This window comes from Megascapheus bottae, chromosome 6 (assembly GCF_031878675.1).
Source record: "Megascapheus bottae isolate mThoBot1 chromosome 6, mThoBot2.hap1, whole genome shotgun sequence".
Taxonomy (NCBI): domain Eukaryota; kingdom Metazoa; phylum Chordata; class Mammalia; order Rodentia; family Geomyidae; genus Megascapheus; species Megascapheus bottae.
Window position 1 is genome coordinate 55,078,920 of NC_143514.1, and position 26,973 is coordinate 55,105,892.

Below are 26,973 nucleotides of genomic sequence, written 5' to 3' on the forward strand. Positions count from 1 at the left end.
AAAGCCAGCTCGGGCACAAAAGGACCTGAGACTTTTCTCTAATTAACTTTTCTAGAAAATGGGAAGTGGGGCTTGGCTCAAGGGTAGGGTGGTAGCCTTGAGCTGAGGCGCTCAGGGACTGCGCCCAGGCCCAGTTCCAGCCCCATGACTCACCAAAAAAAAAAAAAAAAAGACAAAAGAAGAGAGCAGACATGTCATCAAGTAAATTACTCTCGCTCTCTCTTTATGGCTGTGCTGGTTATTACTTGGGCACAGAGGTGGGGCTGGCCAATGGGCAAAAAATTAATAAATGACAGTAACATGAGGAATTCTGGGTATAAACCAAAGTCTGGAACAATTTCAGGGCAAGTAATGCTTTTAGCTGAGTCTTTGAGCCACCTAGGAAGGAACAGGTTCCCGGGACTTGGCAGGCTTTTGTTTAGACTGTTTAGGGTGGTTGTGAGGATATTAAAAGTTAAAAAAAAAGGGTGGGTCATTATAGCCACTACCTAATATTTCTAAAGCACAGTAAGAACTAGGTATTGTGCCGAATCAGCTTTCTTTTGTAACGACTTCAGCATTTAGCATTATTCCTACTTGGTAGGTGAGAAAAGTAAGGCTTAACACACAGTGAAAGCAAGGCGTTGTCACTCAGGAAGTTGGTTCGCAGTTTTTAAAACCACAAATCAGAGGAGTGATGGGATCCGATTCAGAAAGATTTCTTTCTCCCGCAGTGGAAGCGATGGATCGAAAAGCAGCATCCGTGTAGTCCCAGAACTTCCCTTGTAATGGAGCAGGAGGAGGAGGCCGAGGTAGTGCAGGGTCCTGGGAGGGGCGAAGGCCCGGGGGTCACAGCGGCCGCGTGGGGCTGGAGGCCCCCGAAGAACTTCAGTTATCTGCGTCGATTTGGCGTCATTCGCCGGGGTGGCAGCGAAGATCCTCACACTGCAGGTGTGGCTCTTGAGGGAAAAGTATGCTCTGGAAGCAAGGAGGAGCCGAGTTTCCCGCAGAAAACCCGCGTGAAAGATGGGGCGGCGACAGGGAGGACCGCTGCCACCGGGGGCGGGGAAAGGAAGAACTTTCCTGGGACCACCGAGGCCTAGCGAGTTCAAACGCTGAGTCATCCCCCGGGGGCGGGGCTTGGATCCCCCTCTTCGCCTCTTCTCCCCCACCCCAGGCCCGTTCGGATTCTCGCGAGAGCCCCGGAGGTTATAAAAAGAGCGGCCCGCGCCTCCTGCGCGCGTCCTCTTCTTCCTGGTACGCAGCGGTGATTGCCGTCCCGAGACTCGTGAGTCCACACGAGTAAGTATTCGAGGATAGCGGCCTTCGTGGAGTCAGGTGCAGCGCCTTCCTCACGCCAGGCCGGTCGCCTTTTCCTCAGCCGCTCCACTTGCCTGGGCTCCGCTGAGGTGTTGGGATGAGGCGGCTGATGGAGGCCTAGTGCCCGCGAGTAGCTCGGGAGCGAGTTGCACATCCCACGTGGACTCCAGTGGGTGAGGGCACCTGTTGGAACCCTGAGGCTAACGTCGAGGCTCCCCTAGCCTAAGCCGTAGGAGCGGAGTGTGTTAATTGGCGCGGCCGGGAGGGTTGTTGTACTTTGTACTGGTTTTCCGGAGACCTGAGGTGGGATTTGGGGTGTGTTCCACACTGGGGTTCAGCGCAGTCCTTAGGTCGCGTTCTGGCCCTGGCCGGAAGTCAGTCTTTTCCGGGACTGGTGAGGCTTTGGACGTTGGGGTGGGGGGGGGAGGTGGGATGGGGGCGGGGCGGAGAAGAAGCACCTTTCAAAGCCGCAGTGGACTTGAAGGAGCTTGATGTTAGGGTCATACCCCGTATTTAATGGCGGCACACCTTAACTGTTTAAGGTTTTTCTTTTAAAAAGGGGAGGGGGCTCAAGAAGTTAAAGATTCTCTTAAATAGAAAAAAAAATTGTGATCAAAATGCTCCCAGTGTTTCTTTTGGTTATGGTATTGTGAACAAAGAAGTTTGCAACTTGAGCCGGGCGCGGTGGCTCATGCCTGTAATCCTAGTTATTCAGGAGGCTGAGATCTGAGGATCAAGGTTCAAAGTCAGCCCGGGCACAAAAGGATCTGAAACTTATCCCCAATTAACTTCTTGAAATGGGGAAGTGGGGCTGTGGCTCAAAGGTAGAGTAGTAGCCTTGAGCTGAAGAGCTCAGGGACAGCGTCCAGGCCGAGTTCAAGCTCCATGACCCACCAAAAAAAAAAAAAAAGTTTGCAACTTGAAGAATTGTGTTGTTTTTTTTTCATATTGATGACTTAGTGGTTTTTAGCAATATGTTACTCTATAACTTGAGATCCTCCTTGCTTCAGCGTGTCTAGTGTTAATACTGCAGGCTTTTGCTCAAAGCTATCACTCCACCAGTTGGGCCACAGTGCCACCTCTGGATTTTTTTGTTTATGTGGTAGTGAGGAATTGAACCCAGGGCTTCATCCATGCTAGGCAAGCACTCTAAGCCACATTCCCAGACTAAACATTTTTTTGGAGGAGGGGGAGTATGGGTACTAGGGCAATTTAGGGCTGTCTACTACATGAGCCTCCACTTTTGGTTTTTTATTAGTTAATTGGACCTGAGTCTCCAGGATTAGTTGTCCTTGCTGGCTTCCAATAAGTATCCTAGAAAAATCATAGTCTCCCGAGTAGCTAAGGTTACAAGAGATAGACATCACATCCCCTCCCCCACTGCTGCACCACTTTTGGAACATTTTTGAAAGTACTTTTGTCTAAGCCCAGTTTTGAAACTGAGTAAATGTCAATATACTGGTCTTGCTTCTTACCAAGTTTGATTGGCTTTAGATGTAGTCTGCTGTATTGGCCAAATCCATAAGGTTTGCCAGAAAGAAAAGGAAACCTCCCACATGGTTCAGGCAAAAAAGAACTTAAACCTTACAAAGTCTACCTGGAGAAAGGTCAGGGGTTTAATCTCACTTTGTAAAGGCAAATTTAGGCACAGTTCAGAGGCTACAAGTCAAGTCCTCAGTGTTCTGGTAAGTCAAGCATTCAGTGTTTGTACCATTTGGTTTGAGTTTCCTCTCTGCTACTGTCTAGATGCAGTTGCATAAACTATGGTTCCAAAAGGTTGAGAGGTGACTTTGGTTTGTAAGCTTAATTACTGAACCTTTCCCCCCTCAGTCCTTGAGCCACAATGTCACCAGCTTTTTCTGTTTACATGGTACTGAGGACAGAAACCCAGGGCTTCTTGAATGGTAGGCAAGCACTGTACCACTAAGGCACATTCTTAGCCTTGCTAAATCATTTTTAAGTGAGAACAAAGGCTGAAATAAAGATACTTGTTTCGGTTCAAAACTTGTAAACTTTGTATTGTGACTCTTGATTACTTGCTTTCAATTAATAAAATTTAATGTTTGTTTTTTTTCTTTTGTTGGTCTTAAGGCTTGATCTTGGGCTAGACGCTGTCCCTGAGTTCTTTTACTCAAGGATAGTATTCTATATAACACTGAGCCACAGCATCACTTATAATGTTTTTTCTCTTTTCTTTTTTTGCTTCCAGTCCTGGGGCTTGAACTTAGGGCCCAGGTCTGTCGTTGGGCTTTCTCATGGCTAGTTCTCTACCACTTGAGCCACAGCATCTTTTTCAGCTTTTTCTCTGTGTATGGTACTGAGGAATCAAATCCAAGGCTTTGTGCATGCTAGACGAGCACTCAGCCATTAGGTCATAATCCAGCCCTTTCTTTTCTTCATTTCCTTTTTTTTGTCCCCCTGTCCTGGGTCTTGAACTCAGGGCCTGAGTGCTGCCCTGAGCCTCTTTGTGCTCAAAGCTGGTGTTATACCGCTTGAACCATAGTGCCACTTATAGCTTTTTCTGAGTAGTTTGCTGGTAATAAGATTTTTCTGCCAGCCTGGCTTTGAACCATGATCTTCAAATCTCAAATTCCTGAGTAGCTAGGATTGCAGGTATGAGCCACTAGCACCCAGCCCTAATGTATTGAGTTTTTTTTTTGTGGGTCATGGGGCTTGAACTCTGGGCCTGGGTGCTGTCCCTGTGCTCTTCAATTCAAGGCAACGTGCCACTTCTGGGTCTGGGCATTGTTCCTGAACTCTTCAGCCCTATCTGTGGAGCTTCCCATTTTCTAGCGATTAATTGGAGATAAGAGTCTGAAAGTCTTTAGTGCCAGGGCTGGCTTTGAACAGATTTCAGCCTCCTGGGTAGCTAGGATTACAGGCATAAGCCCCAGATTTTAGGTATTCTTTTATTATCTATCTATCTATCTATCTATCTATCTATCTATCTATCTATCTATCTATCTATGCATCTATGCCAGTCCCTGGGTTCAAACTCAGGGCCTGCACACTGTCCTTGGACATTTTGCTCAAGGCTAACGAGCCACAGCACCACATCCTGCTTTTTCTGTGTATATGGTACCAAGGAGTTGAACCCAGGGCTTCATGCATGCTAGGCAAGCACTCTACCACTAGGCCAAACTCCCTACCCCTCATAATTCTTCCTTGTCCTAATCTGAAGTTAAGCAAAAACTGACTTGATTTGTTGTTGTTCATTTTTGATACAGGATCTAGAAATGTAGCACAGCTCTTGATTCTCCTGGCTCAGCCCCCTGAGTGCTGGGATCATAGGCATGTGCCACCATACCTGTTTCTGACCTGATTTTGCTGCTACTGATTAGTTTGCATTTCCCAGAATTTTATATAAGTAGAATCATTCAGTATTTTAAAGATTTTATTAACATTGATTACATCATATTTCAAATATCATGTTTAACAAACAAGTATTCAAGAAGGGAATTTATATACAATCACTGGCACATAGATTTTAGAACATAATTAAGCTGAGAGTTTGTATATCATAGACACATATATTAATCTATGTAATAAAACATATCTACCATTTGAGCCACAGCATCACTTGCAGATTTTCTATGTATGTGGTACTGCGAAATTGAACCTGGGTCTTCGTGTATGCTAGGCAAGCACTTTATCACTAGGCTACCCCTCCCCCCTCCAATGTATTCTATTCTCTGTGTGTGTATGTGTGTCTCATGGGGCTTGAACTCTGGGCCTGGGTGCTGTCCCTGAGCTCTTAAGCTCAAGGCTACCAGCCCACTCCTTGAGCCACAGCCCCACTTCGCATTTTCTAGTGATTATTTGGAGATAAGAATCTCACGTTCTTGTTCTTTAGTGCCCAGGCTGGTTTTAAACGAAGATCCTTGGATCTCAGCCTCCTGAGAAGCTAGGATTACAGGTGTGAGCCATCGCTTCAGGCTGTATTCTATTCTTAACTACTGTAAACTACTTGATAGAACTATAGAATGAAGGCTGTTGGTTATTGAGAAAAAAACTTATTTTCTAATGTCATTTCTGTTACACTTTCTAGCTGATAGGAAGATGTCTTCTGGAAATGCCAAAATTGGGTACCCTGCCCCCAACTTCAAAGCCACAGCTGTTATGCCAGATGGTCAGTTCAAAGACATAAGCCTTTCTGACTATAAAGGTAAGAGTAATTATGTGGGGCTTATTAATGGAATCTGGAGTGGTTCTTCCCTCCCCAGTGGGCCATAGGGCTTGGATGGGTGCTGCCCCTGAGCTCTTCAGCTCAAGGCTACCACCCTATTCCTTGAGCCACAGCCTCACTTGTCGTTTTCTAGTAGTTAATTGGAGATATGAGTCTCACATTTTTAGTGCCTTGGTTGGCTTTGAACTGAGCTCCTCAGATCTTAGTCTCCTGAGGAGGTAGGATTACAGGGGTTAGCCACTGCACTTGGCTTAGGTTCCTATCTTCTGACCATAAAAAATGGTTTATGGGGGCCAGGAGTTTGGCCTAGTGGTAAAGTGCTTGCCTAGCATGCGGGAAGACCCCAGTTTGATTCCTCAGTACCACATACGTAGAAAAAAGCCAGAAATGGTACTGAGGCTCAAGTGGTAGAGCTCTGACCTTGAGAAAAAAAAAAAAATAAATAAACAAGGGCAGTGCTCGGGCCCTGAGTCCAACTCCAAGACTGGGAAAAAAAAAGAAAAAAAGTGGTTTATGTTTCCCAGTGTAGTTTTTAGAACAGAAGGTTCACATGGAAGTGATCAAGAGGTAGATGTCCTAGGTTTCCACTGCTTCTAGAGAAAGTACTCCCCCCCATATGTGTGTGTGTGTATGTATATTTTTTTTAATTTTTAATTTTTGTCAGTCCTATGGCTTGGGCACTGTCCTTGGGCTTTCTCTACGTTAGCACTCTCCCGGTGAACCACAGTACCAGTACCACTTCCAGCTTTTTCTGTGTATGTGGTACTTAGGAATCGAATCCAGTGATTCATGCATGCTAAGCAAGCACTCTACAACTAGGCCACTCTCGCAGCCCCTCTTCAGTTATATTATTGGGGAAATCATTGTCTCTTCTTATCAAAGAAACCTTTGACATTTAATTTCAGATCTCAGGTCTTTTGGACTTTTCTTGTTTGTGAAATATGTATATTACAGCACTAATTTAGTATATGGAGGGATTAGGGAGATTCCCTGGACTGTTTTTCCGTTGGAAAAGTTGTTAAAACTTTCCTTTCTTGGGACTGGGAATGTGGATTAGTGATAGAGTGCTCCTCTTTCTGATTTTATAGTTCCATAGAGATACTTGACAAATCCTATGAAGACTTCCTTCCTTGCTTTGTAGTTGAAATCACTTTGGTCTCCTGAAACAATTACAGATAGATTCCTTAAAATGCAAACCCGAGGCTGTGCTATGGTGGCTTACACTTGTAATCCTAACTGTTCCAGAGGATAAAATCATTAAAGCCAGACAGACCTGACAGGATAGATTCACCGGTTAAGTAGCAGATTAAAAAAAAAGAAAGAAAAAAGCTGAAAGTGGAGTGGTATAGGAACACTAGCTTTGAGCATAAAAAGCTCAGGGACATGGGCTGGGAGCGTGGCCTAGTGGTATCTTGCTGGCTCACCTAGCATGGGGTGAAGCCCTGGGTTGGATTCCCTGGAACCGCAATACACAGAAAAAGCTGGGAAATGGCTCTGTGGCTCAAGTGGCAGAGTGCTCACCCTCTTCAGAGCAAAAAGTGTCCAAGGATAGTGCCCAGGCCCAGAGTTCAAGCCCCAGGACTGGCAAAAAAAGCTCAGGGACAGCACTTAGGCCTTGATTTCAAGACTCAGGCCTGGTATAAAAAAAAAAAAGCAGTATCTGGGAATGTGGTTTAGTGGTAGAGTGCTTGCTTAACATGCACAAAGCCCTGGGTTGGACTCCGAAGCACCACCTAAACAAAAAGCTGGAAGTGGTGCTGTGGCTCAAGGCAGAGTGCTAGCCTTGAGCAAAAGAAGCTCAGGGCCAATGTCCAGGTCCTGAGTTCAAGCCTCAGGACTGGCATCAAAAAACCAAAAAACAATGGCTGTCTGCTAATGTCTCAACATCTGTAATCTCACCTACTCAAGAGGTTGAGATCTGAGGATCATGGTTCAAAGCCAGCCTGGGTAAGAAAGTCTGAAACTATCTCTAGCCACCAGAAAACTGGAAATAGTGCTGTGGGTTAAAGTGGTAGAGCACTAGTCTTGAGCAAAAAGAGCTGAAGGACATCCTGTGTTCAAGCTTCACAGCTGACCCCCCCCCCCAAAAAAAAAAAAGCAAACCTGAAGCTGTGGAGTTAAACCTTAAGCATTTACCTATCTTAGTGGTATAGCTTGTTTCTTACTTTAATTTTTGAGTGAAACATTCAATTAAGTTTTATGACATGTCAGACATAGTTTTTCAGATGAGTGGAGGTAAATAGGGCCCTATGGGGGGAAAAAAGTCTTTTAATGGCCAACCAGTTAAGTAGCCTCATAAAGAGAGGACCAAAGATAAAGGTACATTGTTGAGGATGAGAACTGCTCTCTCCCCTCCAGGACTTGACTTGTTGAAACTTCACATGTCTTGAAAAAAAAAAAAAAAACTTCCACCAAAGAGCTTCTTATGTAAAGCACTGGAGAGACTATTTAGGTGACTAAAAGGATTTAAAAAAAAAAAACAAACAACTTTGAAAATATTATTGTTACCTGGAAATAAGTTAGTACTTGGAAATGCTCCGGTAGTTCAGTACATTAGGTGTGTGGCCAGATCTACTTCAAAGACAGTCTTGAATAACCAAAATAAAATTGTAGCCAGAAGTCTTATTACTACCAGTACTTTTCTTGTTAGAAGCACTTCTTTGTGTGTGTGATTAAGGACATCATTTAACCTTGCCATCCCATTACCATCCCATTGTTGTGGTAGAACTGTAAAGAACTTCCTTTTATGGGGGTGGGGAGGAGATAGTGTCTTACCCAAACTGGTAGTCTGGAACTCTGGTCCTCTTGCCTCACTGTGTCTGAGTGCTGTGAATCCAGGCAAGTGCTAAAATGCTTGGCTTGACTTCTCTTATCTTACCCCCACCTTTTTTGTGTGTGTGCTGGTCCTGGGGCTTGAATTCTCACAGCCTTTGTACTGTCCCTCAGCTTTTTTGCTCAAAGCTAGTGCCTTAGCACTTGAGCCCCAGCTCCACTTCTCATCTTTCGTTAGTTCATTGGAGATGAGAGTCTTATGGACTTCCTATAAGGTTTGCCGAAAGGAAACTCCACACAGTTTAAGAGGCGAAGGTTTATTGAGAGAGGGAGAGAGAGAAAAAGAGAGAAAACAGACCTCCAGCCACAGGAGATGGAGTCAGGTGGAAGAAGAAGGCTTTTATGGCTGGAAGTGAGAGATTATGTAGGGGGGAGGAGTGTGGCCATAGCGGAAGCAGATGTGACCTCAGAGGATGAAGAAATACTTCAGACTGGGGGACCTCACACTTCTTCCAGACATGCCAGTTGCCAAGGTTACAGTCTAGGCAGGGATTTCCAGGGTGCACAGGAGAATGCCAAGGGAAAGAATCATTTCTCCCAGGCAGACCTAACATTTCCATACCTGGGCTGCCTTTGAACTGGGATCTACAGGTCTGTTTTCTGAATAACTAGGATTACAAGTGTCAACCACTGGCTCCCAGCTCCATTTTTTTTTTTCTTGTGAGTCATGGGGCTTAGATTCTGAGCCTGGGTGCTGTCCCTGAGCACTTCAGCTCAAGGCTACTGTCCTACCCCTTGAGCCACAGAGGCACTTCTAGTGGGTAATCGAAGATAAGAGTCTCATGGACTTTTTAGTACACGGGCCAGCTTTGAACCACGATCTTCAGATCTCAGCCTCTTGTGTAGCTAGGATTACAGGCATGAGCCACAACTCCCTGCTTCATTGTTCTTGAGAACCTGGCAAAGCAGAATTTTCTGGACACTAAGCATTGGCATTTTGCCATTTAGTAGACAGTTGTAGCCTTGTTTTTGCGTTTCTTCATTGCATAACTTGGTGTTTAAGTCCAAAAATTGGACTTAAGTATTCTTCAGTTGGCAGCTGAAATCATTGATAAGAGTAAATCATGGGACTAGAGGAATTAAAATTTTTCAGTCAGAGCTTCCTAGTGTAACAAGTTATAAAAATAATCACTATGTATTGTGAATATCCTAGCACTGAGTGATTATACTGTGTTTGCCATTAATGTAAGCCAGCCTGGGCAAACATCTGTGAGACTGTTATTTCATAAGAGAAAACTGTTTCAAGGCTAACCTGTAACTCCTATTGTTCCCCTTAGGGAAGTACATTGTATTCTTTTTTTACCCTCTTGACTTCACCTTTGTGTGTCCTACGGAGATCATTGCTTTCAGTGACAGAGCAGAGGAATTTAAGAAACTCAACTGTCAAGTGATTGGCGCTTCTGTGGATTCTCACTTCTGTCATCTGGCATGGTAAATGAAATGTCTTGGTTCATTCAGTATTTAGGCTTTATTTGTTTTTTGAAATTGGGTCTTGAGATGATTCCCACACTGGGATTAAATTCATTACTTTCCAGCCTTAGTTTCTTGAGTAGCTAGAGTTCTAAGTATGTGCCCTCATGCTTAGTAGCATGTGGACTTTTTTTTTTTTTTGCCTAACTTGGGGCCTGGGCGCTGTCCTTGGACTTTCTCAAGGCCCTCTACCACTTGAGCCACAGTGCCATTTCCAGCTTTTTCTATGTATATGATACTGAGGAATCGAACCCAAGGCTTTGTGCGTGCTAGGCAAGCACTCTACCACTAGGCCATACTCCTGAATAAGAACTTTTTTTTTTAATTGCCTATAATGGAGTCCTTCTGCTTATTGGGCTTGATTCTGTTATTTGATCCAGGTTTTTGCTGGTTATTTTGGAGATAGTGTTTGTGCTGGCTGCCTTCAAACCCTGATCATTCAGATTTTACCCTTTTCAGTACTTAGGATATAGTATTATAGCTAGGAATGCTTGGTTCATGTGTACTTTTTCTTTTGTGGTGCTTGGGATTGAACTGCAGAACTTTATAAGTGCTAGGAAGGAGTTACACCACTGAATTACATTCCTAGCTTCCTTGTTTTTGTTTGCCTGTCCCAAGGCTTGAACTTGGGGCCTGAGTGCTATCCTTGAGCTTTTTTTGCTCAAGCCTAACCCTCTACCACTTAAGCCATGTCTCCACTTCTGGTTTTTTTCTTTGGTAGTTTATTGGAAATAAGTCTCATGAACTGAGTGTCGGTGTCTCATGTATGTGATCCTAGCTACTCAGGAGGCTGAGATCTGAGGATCATGTTTCAAAGCCAACCCAGGAAGAAGTCTATGAGACTTCTGTTCTTGTTGGTTGTGCGGCTTGAACTCTGAGCTTGGGCACTGTCTGTGAGCTCTTCAGCTCAAGGCTAGCTCTGTCACTTGAGTTGCAGCTCCTATTCTGGTTTTCTGGTGGTTAATTAGAGATAAGAGTCCCAAGGACTTTAGTGCCTAGGCTGGCTTTGAGCTGTGATCCTCAGATATCAACCTCCTGAGTGGCTAGGATTACAGGCATGATCCACCAGTGCCCAGCTTAACCTTGAAGTGTTTTTTTTTTTTTTTTTTTGCCAGTCCTGGGCTTGGGCTCAGGGCCTGAGCACTGTCCTTGGACTTTCTCAAGGCTTAGCACTCTACCACTTGAGCCTCAGCACCACTTCCAGCTTTTTTCAATGTATGTGGTACCGAGGAATCAAACCCGGGTCTTTGTGCATGCTAGGCAAGCACTCTATCACTAGGCCAAACTCCTGGCCCTAACCTTGAAGTTTTTGAGGAAAGTTAGATATGGAAAAGAGGGGAGAAGAATGGGTACAATTAATATTCTTGTTACATAGTTTGAATGTGACTGTATATGTACCTATTGCTTGTAGGATCAATACACCCAAGAAACAAGGAGGACTGGGACCCATGACTATTCCATTGATATCAGATCCTAAGCGTACCATTGCTCAGGATTATGGAGTTTTGAAGTCTGATGAAGGTATCTCATTCAGGTATGTACCTCAGATAGCATTCAGTAAGATCTGTTTGGAGCAAACTAGAGTTGGATCTGAACAGATTTCCTTCTATATTCTTTAGTGGAAGGGCCTCATTAGTGGCAATACTGCTAAAAGTATTGGAGAACAGCTCATTTCTTTGGGACTTCATGTTGTTCTGTTGTAACAGCAAAATTGAAAACTGTACGAACCCCTCAATCTTTCATTGTCTTCTTTCCAGAGGCCTCTTTATTATTGATGATAAGGGAATCCTTCGGCAGATAACTATAAATGACCTTCCTGTTGGCCGCTCTGTGGATGAGGTTCTGAGACTAGTTCAGGCTTTCCAGTTCACTGACAAACATGGGGAAGGTAAGTCATCTGCTTGCTCACAGTTCTGCAATGGTAGAAGTGGGAAGGTAATAGAAACAAAGGGCTACCAAATAAGAATAGAATGTCTACTCAGTATGCTAAGATTCTGAGATCTTGGATAAGATCACAGGAAGTCCTGTGAGACTATCTCCAATTAAGCACTAGTGCTGGGGCTTGAACTCAGGCCTAGGCACTGACCCTGAGTTTCTTTTGCTCGAGGCTAGCACTCTACCACTTAAGCCATAGCTCTTCTGCCTGCTTTTTGGTGACAAACTGGAGATGGAGGACTTTTTTTACTCAGGCTAGCTAGCTTTGAACTACATACCTCAGATCTCAGCCTCCTGAACTGGCAGGTTTTTTTTTTGGTGGGTTCTGGGGCTTGAACTCAGCCTGGGCACTATCCTACCCTTGAGCCCTACCCTTGAGCCAAATGGAGATAAGAGTCTCAAGTCCTTTTGTGCCCAGGCTGGTTTTGAACCTTGGTCCTCAGATCTCAGCCTACTGAGTAGCTAGGATTACAGGCGTGAGCCACTGCGTCTGGCTAGAGTTAGTAGCATTTTTAAGTGTGGACTACCAGCATCTGGCTTTATGCCAGATTTTGAGTAATAATGCTATAGTTCCCTTGACATTTTTCTCTTCTTTCAATATAGTTGCTGTAGTTGTTGCTAGAATGAGTCTGATCATAACCAATAATTATCTTAGTGTTTGTTTTTATGGTGTTAGAGATGAAACTTGGGGTGTTGAAAATGGCAAGCAAGTTGTACCTCTAGTCTCCCCCCCTCCCCCCCCGCAGTCCTGGGGCTTGAACTCAGGGTCTGGATACTGTCCTTGGGCTTTCTCAAGGCTAGATCTCTACCACTTGAGCCACAGCACTACTTCTAGCTTCTTCTGTGTATGTGGTACTCAGGAATTGAGGAATTGAACCTAGGGCTTCGTGCATGGTAGTCGAGCACTCAACCACTAGGCTACACTCCCCATCCTTTTTTGTTTGTTTTTGCACCAGAACTAAGAGCCTCTTAGGCTGTTGCTTGCTAGACATGTACCTACCACTTTGAACCATGTCTCTAGCCCCACACTAACTTAGGTTTTTTGTTGTTGTTAGTCATGGGGCTTCAACTCTGGGTTGGACGCTGTCTCTGAGCTCTTCAGCTCAAGGCTAGCATGCTCTACTACTTGAACCACAGCACCACTTCCTCTAGCTTAGTTTTTAAGAGCTCAACTCCTAAAGCAAGCTCCCAATTCTATGTATGTGAAGGAGGGATTGGGTTTTTGAACTTCTAACATGGATATGTTATTTTGGGGATAAGATTAGTCTGATCAAGTCTTCACTGACATTAGATTAAATGCACAGGTGAATCTAGGCATACTCATTCCTTTACTACATCTTGTTTTCCTTTTTAGAAATATTTTAATTTAGACAAAGAAAAAAAGAAATATTTGTAATTTAGACTAGTTTTCTTTTTTTTTAATTTTTTTATTGTAATTAGTAAAAGGGTTACATGATATTTGCCAGATAGAAGGTGCATTAATTCACATACATTGATACCCTTTCACATGTCTTAGTACCCATTTCCCTCCCTCCCCACTTTAGACTAGTTTTCAAAGGCCCATTCCATGCCTGTCCTTGATGACCTACAGAAAATGAAGTTGTAGAAGCCATATATGATAATGGCACATGCCTGTAATCCTAAAACTCTGGAGGCTGAGACAAGAGGCTCATAAATTCAAGGACAGCCTGGGCAAAAAGTGCTATCCTTTATGCATTTGTGCTCACAGGTAATACTCTACCACTTTGAGCTATAGCTCCATTTCTAGCTTTGTGATAGTTAATTGGAGATACATCTCAATGGGCTTTCTGTCCTAGCCAGCTTTTGAACCTCAATCCTCAGATCTGAGAAGCTAGGATTACATGTGTGAACCAGCGGTGCCCAGCTCTGAGTTGGCTTGAAGCCATGGTCCTCTGATCCAGCCTCCTGAGTAGCTAGAATAACAAGCATGAGCCAACAGTGCCTGGTTTTTAGATCCCCCCCCCCACACACAGTTTGAGGAATTTTATTAAAGCAAGAATTTTATAATCCAAATTATGTTAAAATATGGAACAATTCATGAATTTGCATGTCATCCTTGCAAAGGGATGCTAATCTTTATATTGTTTCAGTTTTAATAGTATGTGCTCCTGAAGCAAGCACTCAGATCGATTTTTAAGGCAGACCTTTGTAGATGAGAGGAAGGTGTCATACACTGAGCAGGTTTTTAATTAGTGGTACCTTTCTCTTGCAGTGTGCCCAGCTGGCTGGAAGCCTGGCAGTGATACCATCAAGCCTGATGTTCAGAAGAGCAAAGAATATTTCTCTAAGCAAAAGTGAACACTGGACCATTTGTGTTGAGCTGTAGTAATCTGCCATAATAACAGTCTCTTTTGTACTTTTTTTCATGTTTAAAATACATGAGGTGTGGTTCCATTCATGCCTTCCTGCAAGGGTTGGGAAGGGTGAGCCTTACTTACGTTGTGGAGCAGATCATCTGGTGTGTATGATGTATTAGTAGTAGCTTATCAATCAGTCTCTGTTAATCTTTCGTAGTGTCTATTAAATTTGAACTGACAACTGGATGACTCTTCATTTTAGGGTCCATTAATCTTTGATTACTAAGAGAAATTTATTGTTTGCTTTTCTTCTCCAGGGGGGAAAATAGGGGAGAAAACTGCTTCAATAAGTTACATTGCAGGGGAGGGTAGTATATAATAAATAATGAACCAAAGTATGTTACGTTTCAGTACAATTAGGGTGGGAGAAAAAAAAAAGCTTAGGCCAGGAGTTTGGCCTAGTGGTAGAGTGCTTGCCTAGCATGCACCCGAGTTCAATTCCTTGGTACCACATACATAGAAAAAAGCCAGAAGTGGTGCTGAGGCTCAAGTGGTAGAGTGCTAGCCTTGAGAAAGTCCGCCGGAAGTGGTGCTGAAGCTCAGGTGGTAGAGTGCTAGCCTTGAGAAAATCCAAGGACAGTGCTCAGGTCAGGCCCTGAGCCCAAGCCCCGGACTGGCCAAAACAAAAAAACCCCTTATTATGGTGTAGACTAGAGCACTACAGTTTAGATGAGTAGGTGGGTTCAAATTACAGCCCCATATGATGTGTTTATAGTATTAGGGCTACATGGGGATCAGAAACTTAGTCTCTTAGGATAAATGTCTGTTCTGTAAAAGAACCAAATTAGAATGAACAGGAGTGGTATTGTATAGGTAGAGGTAACATTTCACGTTTGGGGCCAGCTTCTGTTACACAGCATTACTCTTGCCTGGAAAAAGACAAAAATCAAAGGTTTTGTCCCTTTGGAACAGAAAAGAAGACAAACAGGTATAGTGACTTTGGGTAGGGTTTACAATACAAGTACAATGCTATTTACTATTCACTTTCCTTGCATTCTAGCCTCTAAAAGATAGCACTTTTTTTTTTTTTTTTTTTTTTTCAGTTGAGGGGCTTAACTCAGCCTGGGCCCTATCCCTGAGCTCTTCAGCTCAAGGCTACCACCCTACCCCTGGAGCCACAGTGAATTGGAGATAAAGAGTTTCAGGTCCTGGGGCTGGGAGTTTGGCCTAGTGGTAGAGTACTTGCCTTGCATGCATGAAAACCTTGGTTCGATTTCTCAGTACAACATAGAAAAAAGCTAGAAGTGGTGCTGTGGCTCAAGTGGTAGAGTTCTATCCTTGAGAAACCCCAAGGGCAGTGGTCTAGGATTGACCCCTCCCCCCCAAAAAAAGTCTCAGGTCTTTTTGTTCCCTGGGCTGACTTTGAACCTTGATCATCAGATCTTAGCCTTCTGAGTAGCTAGGATTACAGGGGTGAGCCACTATGCCTGTTAAGATAGCACTCAAAAATTTTTTTTTAATTTATTTTTGCCAGTCCTGGGCTTGAGCTCAGGTCAGGGCCTGAGCACTGTCCTTGGGATTTCTCAAGGTTAGAGCTCTACCACTTGAGCCTCAGCACTATTTCTGGCTCCCCCCCTTCCCCCATGTATGTGGTACTGAGGAATCGGACCTGGATCTTCGTGCATGCTAGGCAAGTACTCTACCATTAGGCCAAACCCCCTGGCCCCTAGATAGCACTTTTTTGACCATACTGTTTTGAAATTTTCAGCAGTGAGTTTTTTCTGTTGTTGTTGGTCATAGGGCTTGGACTCTGTGCCTGGGTACTGTCCCTGAGCTTGTCAGCTCAAGGCTTATAGCCTTACTCCTGGATCTTCAGTGCCGCTTTGTTTTCTAATGGCCACCATGCCCAGCTGCAGTGAGGATTCTTGGGGTAGATTTATACATCTTTATCAAAGGTGCCTTTTTTTGTTTTTGCCAGTGGGGTTTGAATCAGGGCCTGAGCTTTCTCTAAGCTAGTGTCCTACCACTTGAGCCCCAGCACCACTTCCAGCTTTTTCTATGTATTGTACCCAGGAATCAAACTCAGGGTTTCCTGCATACTAGGCAAGCACTCCAACACTAGGCCACACTCCCAGCCCCTTCAAAGTTGCCTTTTAACGTGTCAACCACCCTGTGACTAGTTCAGACTGGAACTATAAGCAGTGGCATGGGATTCCTAGGGCCTTAAGTAACAAGATCAGGCACTTTCAAAGTGTTTCACATGTATTTATTAGTCACTACTTAATGGGTGGTTGTCCCTAAGGCCCTGTAGCAAGTAGTACCTTGGACTACTTAATAGGAATGGTAACATAATCTTAAATTCCAAGGCAAGTGGGGATCTGTATTGGATTTGTCTTGACTAAGCCTTATTCTCATTGAAGATCTCTATTATCAAAAACAGCCATACACAAAATCTCTAGTTCACCAAACCTAGTTAAGCCCTAGCAAACACTGCCATAAATGGGATCCCACAGAGAAGGATGCTATTAAGGAACAGGGGACACAGGTGGTGAGACACTGGGGCTGAGCCAGCTGCGTACTCTGCTGGGATTCTGAGGCTTGGTGAGCAAAGGAAAGGAATGCTCAGGCAATGTGCTGGGCTCCTCTGAAGGCTGAGCCAAGCCTAAGAGAGCCAACCGTTCAGCAGGTGGGGTGGAAAAGTAGGCCTTCTGTTCTTCTGAATAACGTTCCTGAGGGGTCACAACATCCCTGTAAGTCCAGTCACGCCAATGGAAATTGAAACCTTCAAGCAGAGTTATGCGGTCAGCTCTTGCAGGTACACAGTCAGGAGGCTTTCTGTGTGGCAGATCTGGTACTGTAATCCCTGGTAGCAACACCACACCTCGTATGGCAAACCAGCCCCCAAATCGGGGATGAATGCACACACCTGCTATATGCTGGTGAGTAAAGAAAAACAAGGTTATAGAGGTTACCTTGGCACCATTACAAGTCTACCCTTACTGCAAGCTGTTCTTGTTCATTTATTATATGCTTAATGTACACCTGTTTCACACAAAATGAACCTGTCTCTTCTGTGCCCTTTTCATAGGCTTACCAGAATGTGAAGAAGGGCTTATTTGAATTTAGCCTACTGTAAATTCTCTTGTCACCTCAGCTCAAATGCCTGGATGTGTCCCAGGTAGAAAATACCTGAGGGCTTTTCTTTTCTTTATTTTTGTAGGTCATGGGGCTTGAACTCTGGGCCTGGGCGCTGTCCCTGAGCTCTTCAGCTGAAGGCTACCGCCCTATCCCTGGAGCCACAGTGCCATTTCCACTTTTCTAGTGGTCAATTGAAGACTCATGGTCTTTAGTGCCCGGGCTGGCTTTGAAGTGCAGTCCTCAGATCTCAGCCTTCTGAGTAGCTAGGATTACAGGCCTGAGCCACCACACCTGGCATCACCTGAGGGCTTTTAGTGTGGCTCAGTGGTAGTGTCTACCTAAAAGCATGTGAAGGAGCTAGCCCATTGCATAGGTCATGAATGTCTTGGGTTGGGTATTAACTTCATTAGAGGAAAGAAGAATGTGGGACTGGGAAAGTATTTCTTGAGGGTCCTTTGCTATTTTTTCTCAGTGCCTACTCGTTCACACCTGTCTCTGACCTTAGTTCCCCAAGGGTCCTCTTCCACATCTCGTCGCTGGTAGTAGTAAGCAGCCCCTGCCACATGGGCTGCTGTCTGGGCCAGAATCTTAGGACGCCGGTTAGGGTGTACCTCATAGTCTGCAATGACTTTCATCTGCAGCTCTGGAAACCTCTGGAGTAGAATAAGATACTGTTAGCACGAGGGAAGCGACTGTCCTAAGGGAGCCTTTATTTGCTTGTTAACATGGTCCTGTCCTGAGAAGCTCTGTGTTAAAGGAAAACATGACCTTAACTGGGGAGGCTTAAAAATGAAAAGAGAAACAGTTCTTTCTAGGAGGGCCTCTTGAAGGCTAGTAAGATCTTACTCAGATGATCTTACATCATGAGGTATGAGAAGCCTGAATAAGTAGAAACCATAGAATGTCAAGCCTTTTTTTTTTTTTGAACAGTTCTGGGGCTGAACTCAGGGCTTGGGTATTGTCCCTGAGCTTCTTTTGTTCTAGGCTAGAAATCTACTACTTGAACCACAGTGCCACTTCTGGCTTTTCTGTTTGTGTGGTACTGAGAAATCAAACCCAGGGCTTCGTGCATATTAGGCAAGCATCCTACCATTAAGCCACATTCCCCGCAAGCCTGGTTTTAGAGTATTATTTCACTTGTGAAATGGCTCCTAGCCCTAAGTCTAGATCCTAATGGAGCTTGGAGGAGAGGGAATCAGATATATGGGAGCTGAGGGAAAGTTGAGCCTTGCTCACCTCTGTAACACGCCTCAAGTGGTAGCCCACACACTGATCCACTGGGTCAGTCAGCGGTTGGAGGTAGTGGCTCTGCAGGAAGGGTTTGAGGGCTTGGTCAAACATGGCAGGTGTGCTGAGTACCAGGAAGGCCAGGGTAGGTCCTGGAAAGGGCAGATGAAAGGCTGGAGGCAGGAGCTCATTGTACCATGCCACCTGGAACAGAGAATGCTCAGGCTAGTTGGGCAAATCACTTTAGGCCTTAGCCAGTTTCTTACCTTAGCAAGGAATTGATCTCATATATTTGGCTGAAACCTCCGTTGCGTTCAGTAAATTTTCACTGATGCTGTATAATGTATGGACAACTCATCTGAATTGGAAGAGGGCTTAGAATACAGACACAGAGGGCTAGAGGCATAGCTCTAGTGGAGTGTACAGCAAGCCCAAAGCCCTTAGTTCAATCTAGTACCCCCAGAAAGTAAACAGTTCATGACCAACCAGGAATAAATATAAAAATTGTGCAATGATTAATGCTATGATAGGAGCAGACAAAGGTTCTCTGAAATTAAAAAAAAAAAAAAGGTGGGGAGGGAAATGGGAAACAGGACATGAGAAAGGGTATCAATACTTGTGAAGTAATGTACCTTCTATCTGATGAATATAATGTAATCCTTCTATTAATTACAATAAAAAATATATGGAAAAAAAAAAAGCTTTCTTGGAAAGCCTTGAGAATCGGTAAGAAAACAAGGCTGAGCATGGTGCTAGTGGCTCACACCTGTAATCCTAGCTATTTAGGAGGGTGAGATCTGAGGAACACAGTTCAAAGCTAGTCTGGGCAGGAAAGTCTATGAGATTCTTATCCCCAATTAACCACAGTGCCTAGACTCTAGACTCTATGTTCAAGCTCTATGACAGACCAAAAAAAAAAAGAAAGCAAGCAAGCTGATGTGAGGAAGTAGACCAGTATATTTTTTGGTTGTATCAGGGAATGAACTAAGGACTTCACACTTGGAAGGCCACTTGAACCACACACCTTTTTTTTTTTTTTTGGCCAGTTTTAGAGCTTGATCCTGGATATTGTCCCTGAGCTTCTTTTGCTCAAGGCTAGCACTCTACCACTAGAGCCACAGCGCCACTTTGAACTTTTTCTGTTTATGTGGTACTGAGGAATTGAACCCAGGGATTCATGTATGCTAGGTGAGCACTCTACCATTAAGCCATATTACCAGCCCTGTTGTTTGTTTATTTGTTTGCCAGTCCTGGGGCTTGAACTCAGGGCCTGGGCACTGTCCTTGGATACTTTTTGCTAAAGGTTAGCACTCTGCCACTTAAGTCACAACACCAATTCTGGCTTTTTCTGTGTATATAGTACTGAGGAATCAAACCCAGGGCTTTGTGCATGCTAGGCGAGCACTCTTACCTACCACTAGGCTATGCTCCCAGCCGTTATGTATTGTATTTCATTTATTTATTTATATTTATTTATTTTTACCAATGCTGGGGCTTGAACTCAAGGCTAGAACTCTATCATCTGAGCCAAGGCACCACTTCCAGTTTTTCTGAATAGTTTATTGGAGATGAAGAATTTCAGACTTTCCTGCTTGGGCTGGCTTTGAACTGTGATTCTCACATCTCAGCCTCACAAGTAGCTAGGATTACAGGCGTGAGCCACTGCGCCCTGCATTCTACTGTGTATTTTAAAATGAGGACACAGGGTAACCACATGTAGGGAGGGGAGTTTGGCTTAGTGGTAGAGTGCTTGCCTAGCATGCACGAAGACCTAGATTCGATTCCTCGGTATCACATACATAGAAAAAGCTGGAAGTGGTACTGTGGCTCAAGTGGTAGAGCTTTTTAGCCTTGAGTAAAGTCCAAGGACAGTGCTCAGGCCCTGAGCTCAAGCTCTATGGCTGGCAAAAAAAAAAAAAACAACAAGTAAACAAACAACAACAACAAAAAGCAGGGTAATCACATGGACAGGTAAGTATGGTGCATATTTGGAGAAGAGCAAATCATCTAGTTTTGTAGACGTGTAAGATCTGTATGGGGGAGGGATGGGAGAGAGGGGTAGGAATGAGATTGTGGTGGGTCTTGGATACCAGTATAAGGACTATGGATCTAAAATTTAGTGTAGTGAGGAGTTACTGAATATTAGAGAATAAAGCTGGATGCCAGGAATCACATCTATAATCCTAGTTAGTCAGAAGGTGAACACCTGAGAATTGCAGTTTGAAGCTAGTCTGAGTAGGGAAGTCCATGACACTTTTATCTCTAATTAATCACCAAAAAGCTGGAAGTGGAGCTATGGATCAAGTGGTAGAATACTAGCCTTAAGCACAAAAGCATAAAAGCACAGGGACAGCACCTAGGCTCTGAGTTCAAGCCCCAGGACTGGCACTAAAAACAAAACAAACACAGGGGGCCAGGAGTTTGGCCTAGGAGTTTGGCCTAGTGATAGAGTGCTTGTCTTGCATGCACAAAGACCCAGGTTTGATTCCTCGGTACCACATACATAGAAAAAGCTGGAAGTGGTGCTGTGGCTCAACAAGTAGAGCACTAGCATTGAGAAAGCCCAAGGAGAGTGCCCAGGTACTGAGTTCAAGCCCCAGGACTGGCAAAAATAAAATAAAATAAAATGATGAGTGACATTGACCAAGAAGCACTGCACTCATAACTTATAGAGGTCAACTTTGTACACTACTTGACAATAAAGAGAAAGAAAGGAAGAGAGAAAGAAAGAACAAACAAGATGGGCATGGTGGTACTTGTTTATAATCCTAGCTATTCAGGAGTTGGAGGCAGGTAACAAGTTCGTGGCCAGTCTGGGCAAAGGTAGCAGACATTGTCTCAAAAACAAAATGAAACAAGGACTGAAGGATGTCACACAAATGGAAGAGTACTTGCTTAACATGTTCTAGGACCTGGCTTCAATCTCCAATATGTACAGGGGAAGTAAAATAACATTATCATTGAAATCTAGTTTCCATATGGAAAGTGGATTGGAGGCAAGACAACAAGGTTATTACAGTTAATTATTACAGAGCATAAGCTGATGGGTTGGAAAAGAATGGATTTGGGAGATTCAAGAGACAGACCTGAGCCACTATGGTAGATTTCTCAGAGTAAAGAGTGTAAAGTAAGCTAGGTTGATTTAGTTTTGTGTTTTGAGTATACTGGATGCTCAGTGCATCCAGCACTAACATGTTCTCCTCATACACATTCCCATATGGTACTGGGTTTTGAATTCAGTGCCCCCAGCTTCCTAGCACTTGAGCCAGGATTCCAGCCATAGGATTTTTAAAAAGGGCTGCTTGCTTGAGGTGGAAAAGAGGCCTGCAGAGACTTCAGTGCTAGGCGGGGGCTCAGAACTTCTATACCCAATCCTGTACTGATGGTGAATTATGCCTCTGTTGGTAGACGGAACAAACCAGCCAACTGTCTGTTGTACACAAGGAATGGCTTTCCCTCTTCAACTGACCTAAATTATATCCGCGCATTTCCTGTGCCTTCCTCTCTCCTAATGTCTTTAGGAAGTGGCAAGGTGATTGTAGCCCTCAGGGATACCTTTCTGCTTGTGAATTATAGAGGTGACAAAGCTATGAGATCATGTTGTCTCCCACTCATTAATTTACCATCATATGGGAGTAGAAGGGCAAGCACGTGACTGCTTCTCTACCTTTTTAACGCAAGCCCCAGATAACACCCTGTCCCAGTCCTTAGATGGCCACCGGGCCTCAGGAGCTTGGTGGAGGATCGGAAGGATTCTGGGGACCTAATGCCAGCTGCACCCAGGCCAATCATTTAGCTCACCCTTGGACGGCAGGAGGGTTAAACCAACCTGGAAGGGGTAAACCTCGAAGCCAAAAGGACACAATGTGTCCTCGATCTTCTGCTTCAACTCGGCGACAAGCGGCTCCATAACGCACGCTACACACTGAGCTTGCTGGGAATGGAGTCTCAAAGGTAACCCAGCCGTTACTCTTTAAGTTAGCTAGACTCCGTTTCCCAGAAGCTACTGGGACCAGAGCGTGATCGTGTCGGCCCCGAGCGATGCATCTTGGGATACGTAGTTCGCTTGTCCCTGAAGCCGACAACTTCCAGAGCCTAGAAAGACTCAGTATCCCGACAAGCTTCACGGAGGGCGGGAGTGAACGCCCGGGTCGTTTCCAGGGAAACGTAGCTCCGCCGCCTCTACCGACTTTGTTTTCCGGGTGGCGCTGCGGTATTGTCTGAAGTGTTTTCTCCACCTACTGGAGGGTTTGAACTCAGTGGCGGCTGCGGTCGGTGACACAGGTTTGGTGTGTTGGTGCCAGCGTCCTAGATTTGGAAGGGTCTCGACCAATATTCGGCGCCTTTCGTTCTTATTTGATGAGTACATTAGCAGAATATTGCGCTTCCCGCCGCCCACCCCGCAGCTCCCTAAGACCTCAGCTCCTTTGCCTAGTGCCAGAGTCGTAGTTCGGTGATATATTGCATCCTATTCCCTAGTTTTGTATCCTTAGTCTCCTTTTTCCTGGGCTTTCCTGGGCTGTATTCCCGGTTATCCCCATCAGGGAGAACAAGAACACGAGAAATCAGGGAGCTAGATCTCTGCCACAGGATATGGTATGAGCTGGTCTGAGCAAATGGACGCACTTCTAAATGCAACTGATGGAAGTATGGCTCGGATTAAGGTAAGAAGGGGCGGAGATCCTCATGACTTTTTTTGGAGGATGGGGTGAGTTAAAAAGGACATTTAGATTTTATTGGCCTGAGGAAGTTTCCTTTGTAGCAGAGGCTGTATTCCTTTGGAGTCTCCACAACAGGTAAATATTGGCCCTTTCTACTCCCAACCTTTTGTTTCCAAGATCTGCCTTCTTCCAGTGTCTGTACTATGTACTATTCCTGTCCAGTGCCCATTATTTCCTTTCCAGAACTCTATTTGCCCACCTAGATAGATTCTGCCCTTTGCTTGATCCTTCCTTATACCTTCAGCAGAAGACCTGGCAGGAACCTGTATCTCCTCTCATCACTTGCCTTTCAAGACAGGAGCCCAAGTACAACAGCATTGGGCTCTAAAAACTTCCACCACTGCCTCAGAGAGACAGAAATGGACTGAGGCCTACAGTTGCTCTCCTCTCTGGGATGAAATTACTATTCTCAAGTCCCAGGTTCAATCTCAGGCTCAGGTGAGCCTTGTGTGAGATGAAAATACTAGGAGTTGGAAAAGCCTCTTACATAATAGCTCCTGTGATTCTTTTGTTCTTTTTTTCTTTTTGCTTGAGTAGGTGACTGAGACACTACGGCAGACTGTGCAGGGCCTGCTGGAAGAAAGAGAGCAACAGATGTGTAAGATCAGTGCTCTGGAAGGTATCAGACCAATACCTTAATTCATATACAAAAATGTTTGTATTTTGGTGAGGGATTGAATCCAAAGCCATATATATGCTAAGCATGTGCTCTGCCACTGAGCGACACCTCTAGCTCCTTGCACAGCTCTTTATGTTTGTGCGCAATTTTGCTCCTTACCTGTTACACATGCACATATATCTTAATTTGCAAGTAGTGTTTATATTTATGTGTGAAGCTTTCAGCAAAGTTAAGACCTTCAACTTGTTCCACAACAGCATCACTAAAATTGCTGCAGGGGGGCCCAGAAAGGCAAGCCCTTTTTCTGGAGCAAGGCCTGGAGCTGAAAAGAGAACTTCAGGGCCTTAGGAGCCAGGTGCTGGAGCTAGCCCATGCGCAAATGAAAACAAGACCAAGAACAGGAAAACACAATACTACCAATAGCTTCCACCAGGAGCTTCAGACTGAGTGAGTGAGAGACAGTGCTTACTCAATCTTCTTAGATTGTTTTGTTGTTTTCTCTTTTCCTCCCCTTCCCTCCTTTTCCCTCCCTTCCTCCCCTCCTCCTCCCCTCCTTTTCTCCCCTCCCTTTCCCTCTCCTCCCCTCCCTTCCTCCTCCTCCTTCTCTTCTTCCTCCTTTTCCTCCTCTTCCTTCTTTTTCCTCTCTCTTTCTTCCTCCCTTCCTCCCTCCCTCCCTCTCCCCCTCTCTATCTCTCTCCTCTCTCTCTCCTCTGTTTTCTGTCCTGGACTCTGGTCCTGGGCACTGTCTCTGAGCTCTTCAGCTCAAGGCTACTGCCCTACCCTTTGAGCCACAGCATCACTTCTTTTTTAGATGTTAGAGATAAGAGTCTCAAGGTGGGTTGTTAGTGCTGGCTTTGAAGCGTGATCCTCAGATCTCAGCCTCCTAAGTAGCTAGGTTAAAGGCGTGGGCAGCTGTGTGCCTGGCTTTTTTTTTTTTTTTTTTTTTTGCCTGTCCTTGGGCATCCTCAAGGTAGCACTCTACCTCTTGAGCCACAAGAGATTCCAAGACTTTCCCCCCACTCCCAAGGCTAGCAATCTACAACTGGAGCCACAGCTCCAGCTTTTTTTGGTGCTTAATTGGACATAAGAGTCTCACACACTTTCCTGCCTGGGCTGACTTGAGACCATGATCCTTAGATCTCAGTCTCCTGAGTCACTACGATTGTAGTGCCTGGCTTCCTTTTCTTTTTTTGATACTGGGTATGTAACCCAGGTATTGCACTATCCCATCTAAAGACTTCACCTTCTCAAGGCCTCGGAGCTCTGGATATTCTGGTAGGCTGATGGCCTCCTCACTTTGACTTTGTTATGTGACTCTAAAATGACACAGCTGTTATTCCTGTAGGCCACAACTTTTATGGGAACAGTCAGAGATTCTGTGGGAGGAACTGAAGTTGCTACGGGACCAGTTGTGTAAGTACAAGATTGATAGTATGTGTTTCCTTGTCTTCTTTTTTGTAATACAACTTTACCTGTTTGAGCTATGTAGAACTCTAAGTCTTGTTTGTTTACTTACTTTTTGGATTGAACCCAGGACCTTGTAATGCGAAGCTCATACTGTACCAATGAGTTATACCTCTAGCACTTGGTGAAGTGCTCTGTCTTGCTCTTTGCTTCTCACAATGTGAGAAGCCAGTCAGCTTGGAAGCTTTCCAAAAGCTGTCCAGAATGCTTTTGTCTCAGTTTTCTGTACCAGACTGGTCACAAGGCAAGGAAGAAAGAGAGAAGTCGTAGAATAGCCTCCTCCCATTCTCTTGTCATTTGCAGGCCAGCACCAGGAGCTGCTGCGGGAACAGATGGCTGAGGGGCACCAGGTTGATGGCACCAGCAGATGGAAGGTAGTACCAGGATTACACCCATCTCTGTTAATCCTCTGTTATCCTGCTGTGCATACCGGCCAGCATACCATGGCTCAGCTGCATCTTACTCCTGTCTTCCCTGTGCTGATTCCACCTCTCTCCAAAACTCTAAATTCTTAAACCAGGGGACATGACTGAAGTTGTAGAGCACTGGCCTCGCATGCACAAGGCCCTGAATTCCATCACCAGCACTCCTCCCTCCCCGCCCCCTTGGGGAAAAAAAAAAAAAAGACTTCAGAACTCATTTCCCCAATTCCTGTGCTTGAGGCCATGAAAAGCTATCCTAGTCCCCTTAAGAGTTCTGAGTGTGCTTAGGTAGAGAGAGGTTTTCCTTTTGAAGAGGGAGAGGTTTGGTCCTACCTGGGCTCATGGTCTGGCAGATGTTGGAGAAGCTGCAAAGTGGCCTCGAGGGCAAAGGTCACACCCCGCAGGCTGCCAGGACAGAGACTCAGGATGCCCAGCAGGAGCACAACCTCTTCAGGTCAGAAGGTGTGGGTGCTGTGACTGTGGAGGGAATTGTCTCATGAAGTTCATTTATCCTAACTTTGGCCAGGGATAACAGGGGTAATCTGGGTTTCTGGGTTGCAACCCATAAACCAGTCAGCATTGTATGTTTAGATTCTAAGGGGAGGGAGACTGGAGTCCTTGTCTGAGGAAGACAGACAATTCTGTGCTTGAGACTATCATTCCCATCTCTGCCTCTGATTCTGTTCTTTCTAGGATCTCTGTTCATGTCTACCAATCTAAGCTGCTACCACCTTCACACTGTCAGCCTTCCAGACAGTAACAATAGTCAGGAACTACTTTTTAGGAAATGAAACAGGAAACTAGGTGGGCTTAAGGACTGGGATCTCAGGCTGAATCTGAATGATGCCTGGATGCCAGCCACCTAATTATTTAGCATGAGTACAATGATGTCTCTCTGCCTTTTTTGTGTGAATCCATCTACTTCTCTTGCTGCTTATGCCAACCAGTGTGTCCCTTCCCATCAGACAGATTAGGGTCTAGTTCACTGCATATCACAATGATTGCTGATGTTTTGTTTTTCTCTTCCCTTTTTCTTCCTTTTAGATCTCTAAAACAGCACCTTTTCTAACCTGGGGCTCAGCAGCTTTCAGGTACATGCCTAGAATTTTGAGTAAGAGGACCTGTTCCTTCCGGACTCCAAGATGCTCCTGAGTGACCTGTAAGGACTTGTAAGAATAGTGGGATGAAGCTTTCTTTCCATCCTCTTCTCTTGGAGGCTTGTTTCTGAGCAGTCTTCTCCTCCCCTCTGGATCAGCTGGTATATAACCTTTCAACTGAGACATCTCATTGCCCACCTATTCCTGCCTACCTTCTCTACTGCAGTAAAGTGGCTTAACTCTCC

The 26,973-nt window shown here is 44.8% G+C and overlaps 3 protein-coding genes and 1 non-coding gene across 6 annotated transcripts; 2 read left to right on the forward strand and 2 right to left on the reverse strand.

Annotated features, from left to right (window-relative positions):
* The first annotated feature begins 1,177 nt into the window (after positions 1–1,177).
* Prdx1 (peroxiredoxin 1) lies at positions 1,178–14,286 on the forward strand. Of its 2 annotated transcripts, none has more exons than XM_090334957.1 (6): positions 1,178–1,281; positions 5,348–5,464; positions 9,595–9,748; positions 11,199–11,321; positions 11,545–11,675; positions 13,956–14,286. In XM_090334957.1, exons 2-6 carry the CDS (start codon positions 5,359–5,361, stop codon positions 14,039–14,041), a joined length of 600 nt encoding a protein of 199 aa, XP_090191083.1. In that variant the 5' UTR covers positions 1,178–1,281; positions 5,348–5,358; the 3' UTR covers positions 14,042–14,286. The 2 variants fall into 2 exon arrangements, with proteins under 2 accessions (XP_090191083.1, XP_090191084.1); XM_090334958.1 differs by lacking the exon at positions 1,178–1,281 and adding an exon at positions 1,503–1,602.
* On the reverse strand, positions 13,763–13,864 carry LOC150061913 (U6 spliceosomal RNA). The gene has a single exon (XR_016536104.1). It is a non-coding gene; the product is annotated as a U6 spliceosomal RNA (small nuclear RNA).
* A 1,998-nt stretch (positions 14,287–16,284) lies between the features above and the next one.
* On the reverse strand, positions 16,285–22,516 carry Mmachc (metabolism of cobalamin associated C). 2 transcript variants are annotated; one of them, XM_090334959.1, is made up of 4 exons: positions 22,235–22,516; positions 18,415–18,609; positions 17,679–17,831; positions 16,285–16,976 (listed from the first exon to the last, which is right to left on the reverse strand). In XM_090334959.1, the coding sequence occupies exons 1-4, from the start codon at positions 22,313–22,315 to the stop codon at positions 16,566–16,568; spliced, it is 840 nt and encodes a 279-aa protein (XP_090191085.1). In that variant the 5' UTR covers positions 22,316–22,516; the 3' UTR covers positions 16,285–16,565. The 2 variants fall into 2 exon arrangements, with proteins under 2 accessions (XP_090191085.1, XP_090191086.1); XM_090334960.1 differs by having other exon boundaries at positions 18,415–18,557; positions 22,235–22,316.
* On the forward strand, positions 22,447–26,973 carry Ccdc163 (CCDC163 homolog). The gene is made up of 8 exons (XM_090333996.1): positions 22,447–22,618; positions 23,371–23,564; positions 23,664–23,745; positions 24,003–24,192; positions 25,091–25,158; positions 25,513–25,583; positions 25,985–26,085; positions 26,676–26,973. Exons 1-8 carry the CDS (start codon positions 22,447–22,449, stop codon positions 26,698–26,700), a joined length of 903 nt encoding a protein of 300 aa, XP_090190122.1. The 3' UTR covers positions 26,701–26,973.

Excerpts from the sequence above, each read along its gene's own strand:
- Ccdc163 (XM_090333996.1), top strand. The coding sequence starts at position 22,447 with ATGCATCTTGGGATACGTAGTTCGCTTGTCCCTGAAGCCGACAACTTC. Across the intron at positions 23,565-23,663 it reads AGGTTCAATCTCAGGCTCAG|GTGACTGAGACACTACGGCA; the intron begins GTGAGCCTTGTG and ends TTGCTTGAGTAG. Across the intron at positions 25,159-25,512 it reads GTTGCTACGGGACCAGTTGT|GCCAGCACCAGGAGCTGCTG; the intron begins GTAAGTACAAGA and ends TGTCATTTGCAG.
- Mmachc (XM_090334959.1), bottom strand. The coding sequence starts at position 22,315 with ATGGAGCCGCTTGTCGCCGAGTTGAAGCAGAAGATCGAGGACACATTG. Across the intron at positions 17,832-18,414 it reads ACTTGAGGCGTGTTACAGAG|AGGTTTCCAGAGCTGCAGAT; the intron begins GTGAGCAAGGCT and ends ATTCTACTCCAG. Across the intron at positions 16,977-17,678 it reads AGGACCCTTGGGGAACTAAG|CATATAGCAGGTGTGTGCAT; the intron begins GTCAGAGACAGG and ends TTTACTCACCAG.
- Prdx1 (XM_090334957.1), top strand. The coding sequence starts at position 5,359 with ATGTCTTCTGGAAATGCCAAAATTGGGTACCCTGCCCCCAACTTCAAA. Across the intron at positions 5,465-9,594 it reads AAGCCTTTCTGACTATAAAG|GGAAGTACATTGTATTCTTT; the intron begins GTAAGAGTAATT and ends TGTTCCCCTTAG. Across the intron at positions 11,322-11,544 it reads GATGAAGGTATCTCATTCAG|AGGCCTCTTTATTATTGATG; the intron begins GTATGTACCTCA and ends TCTTCTTTCCAG.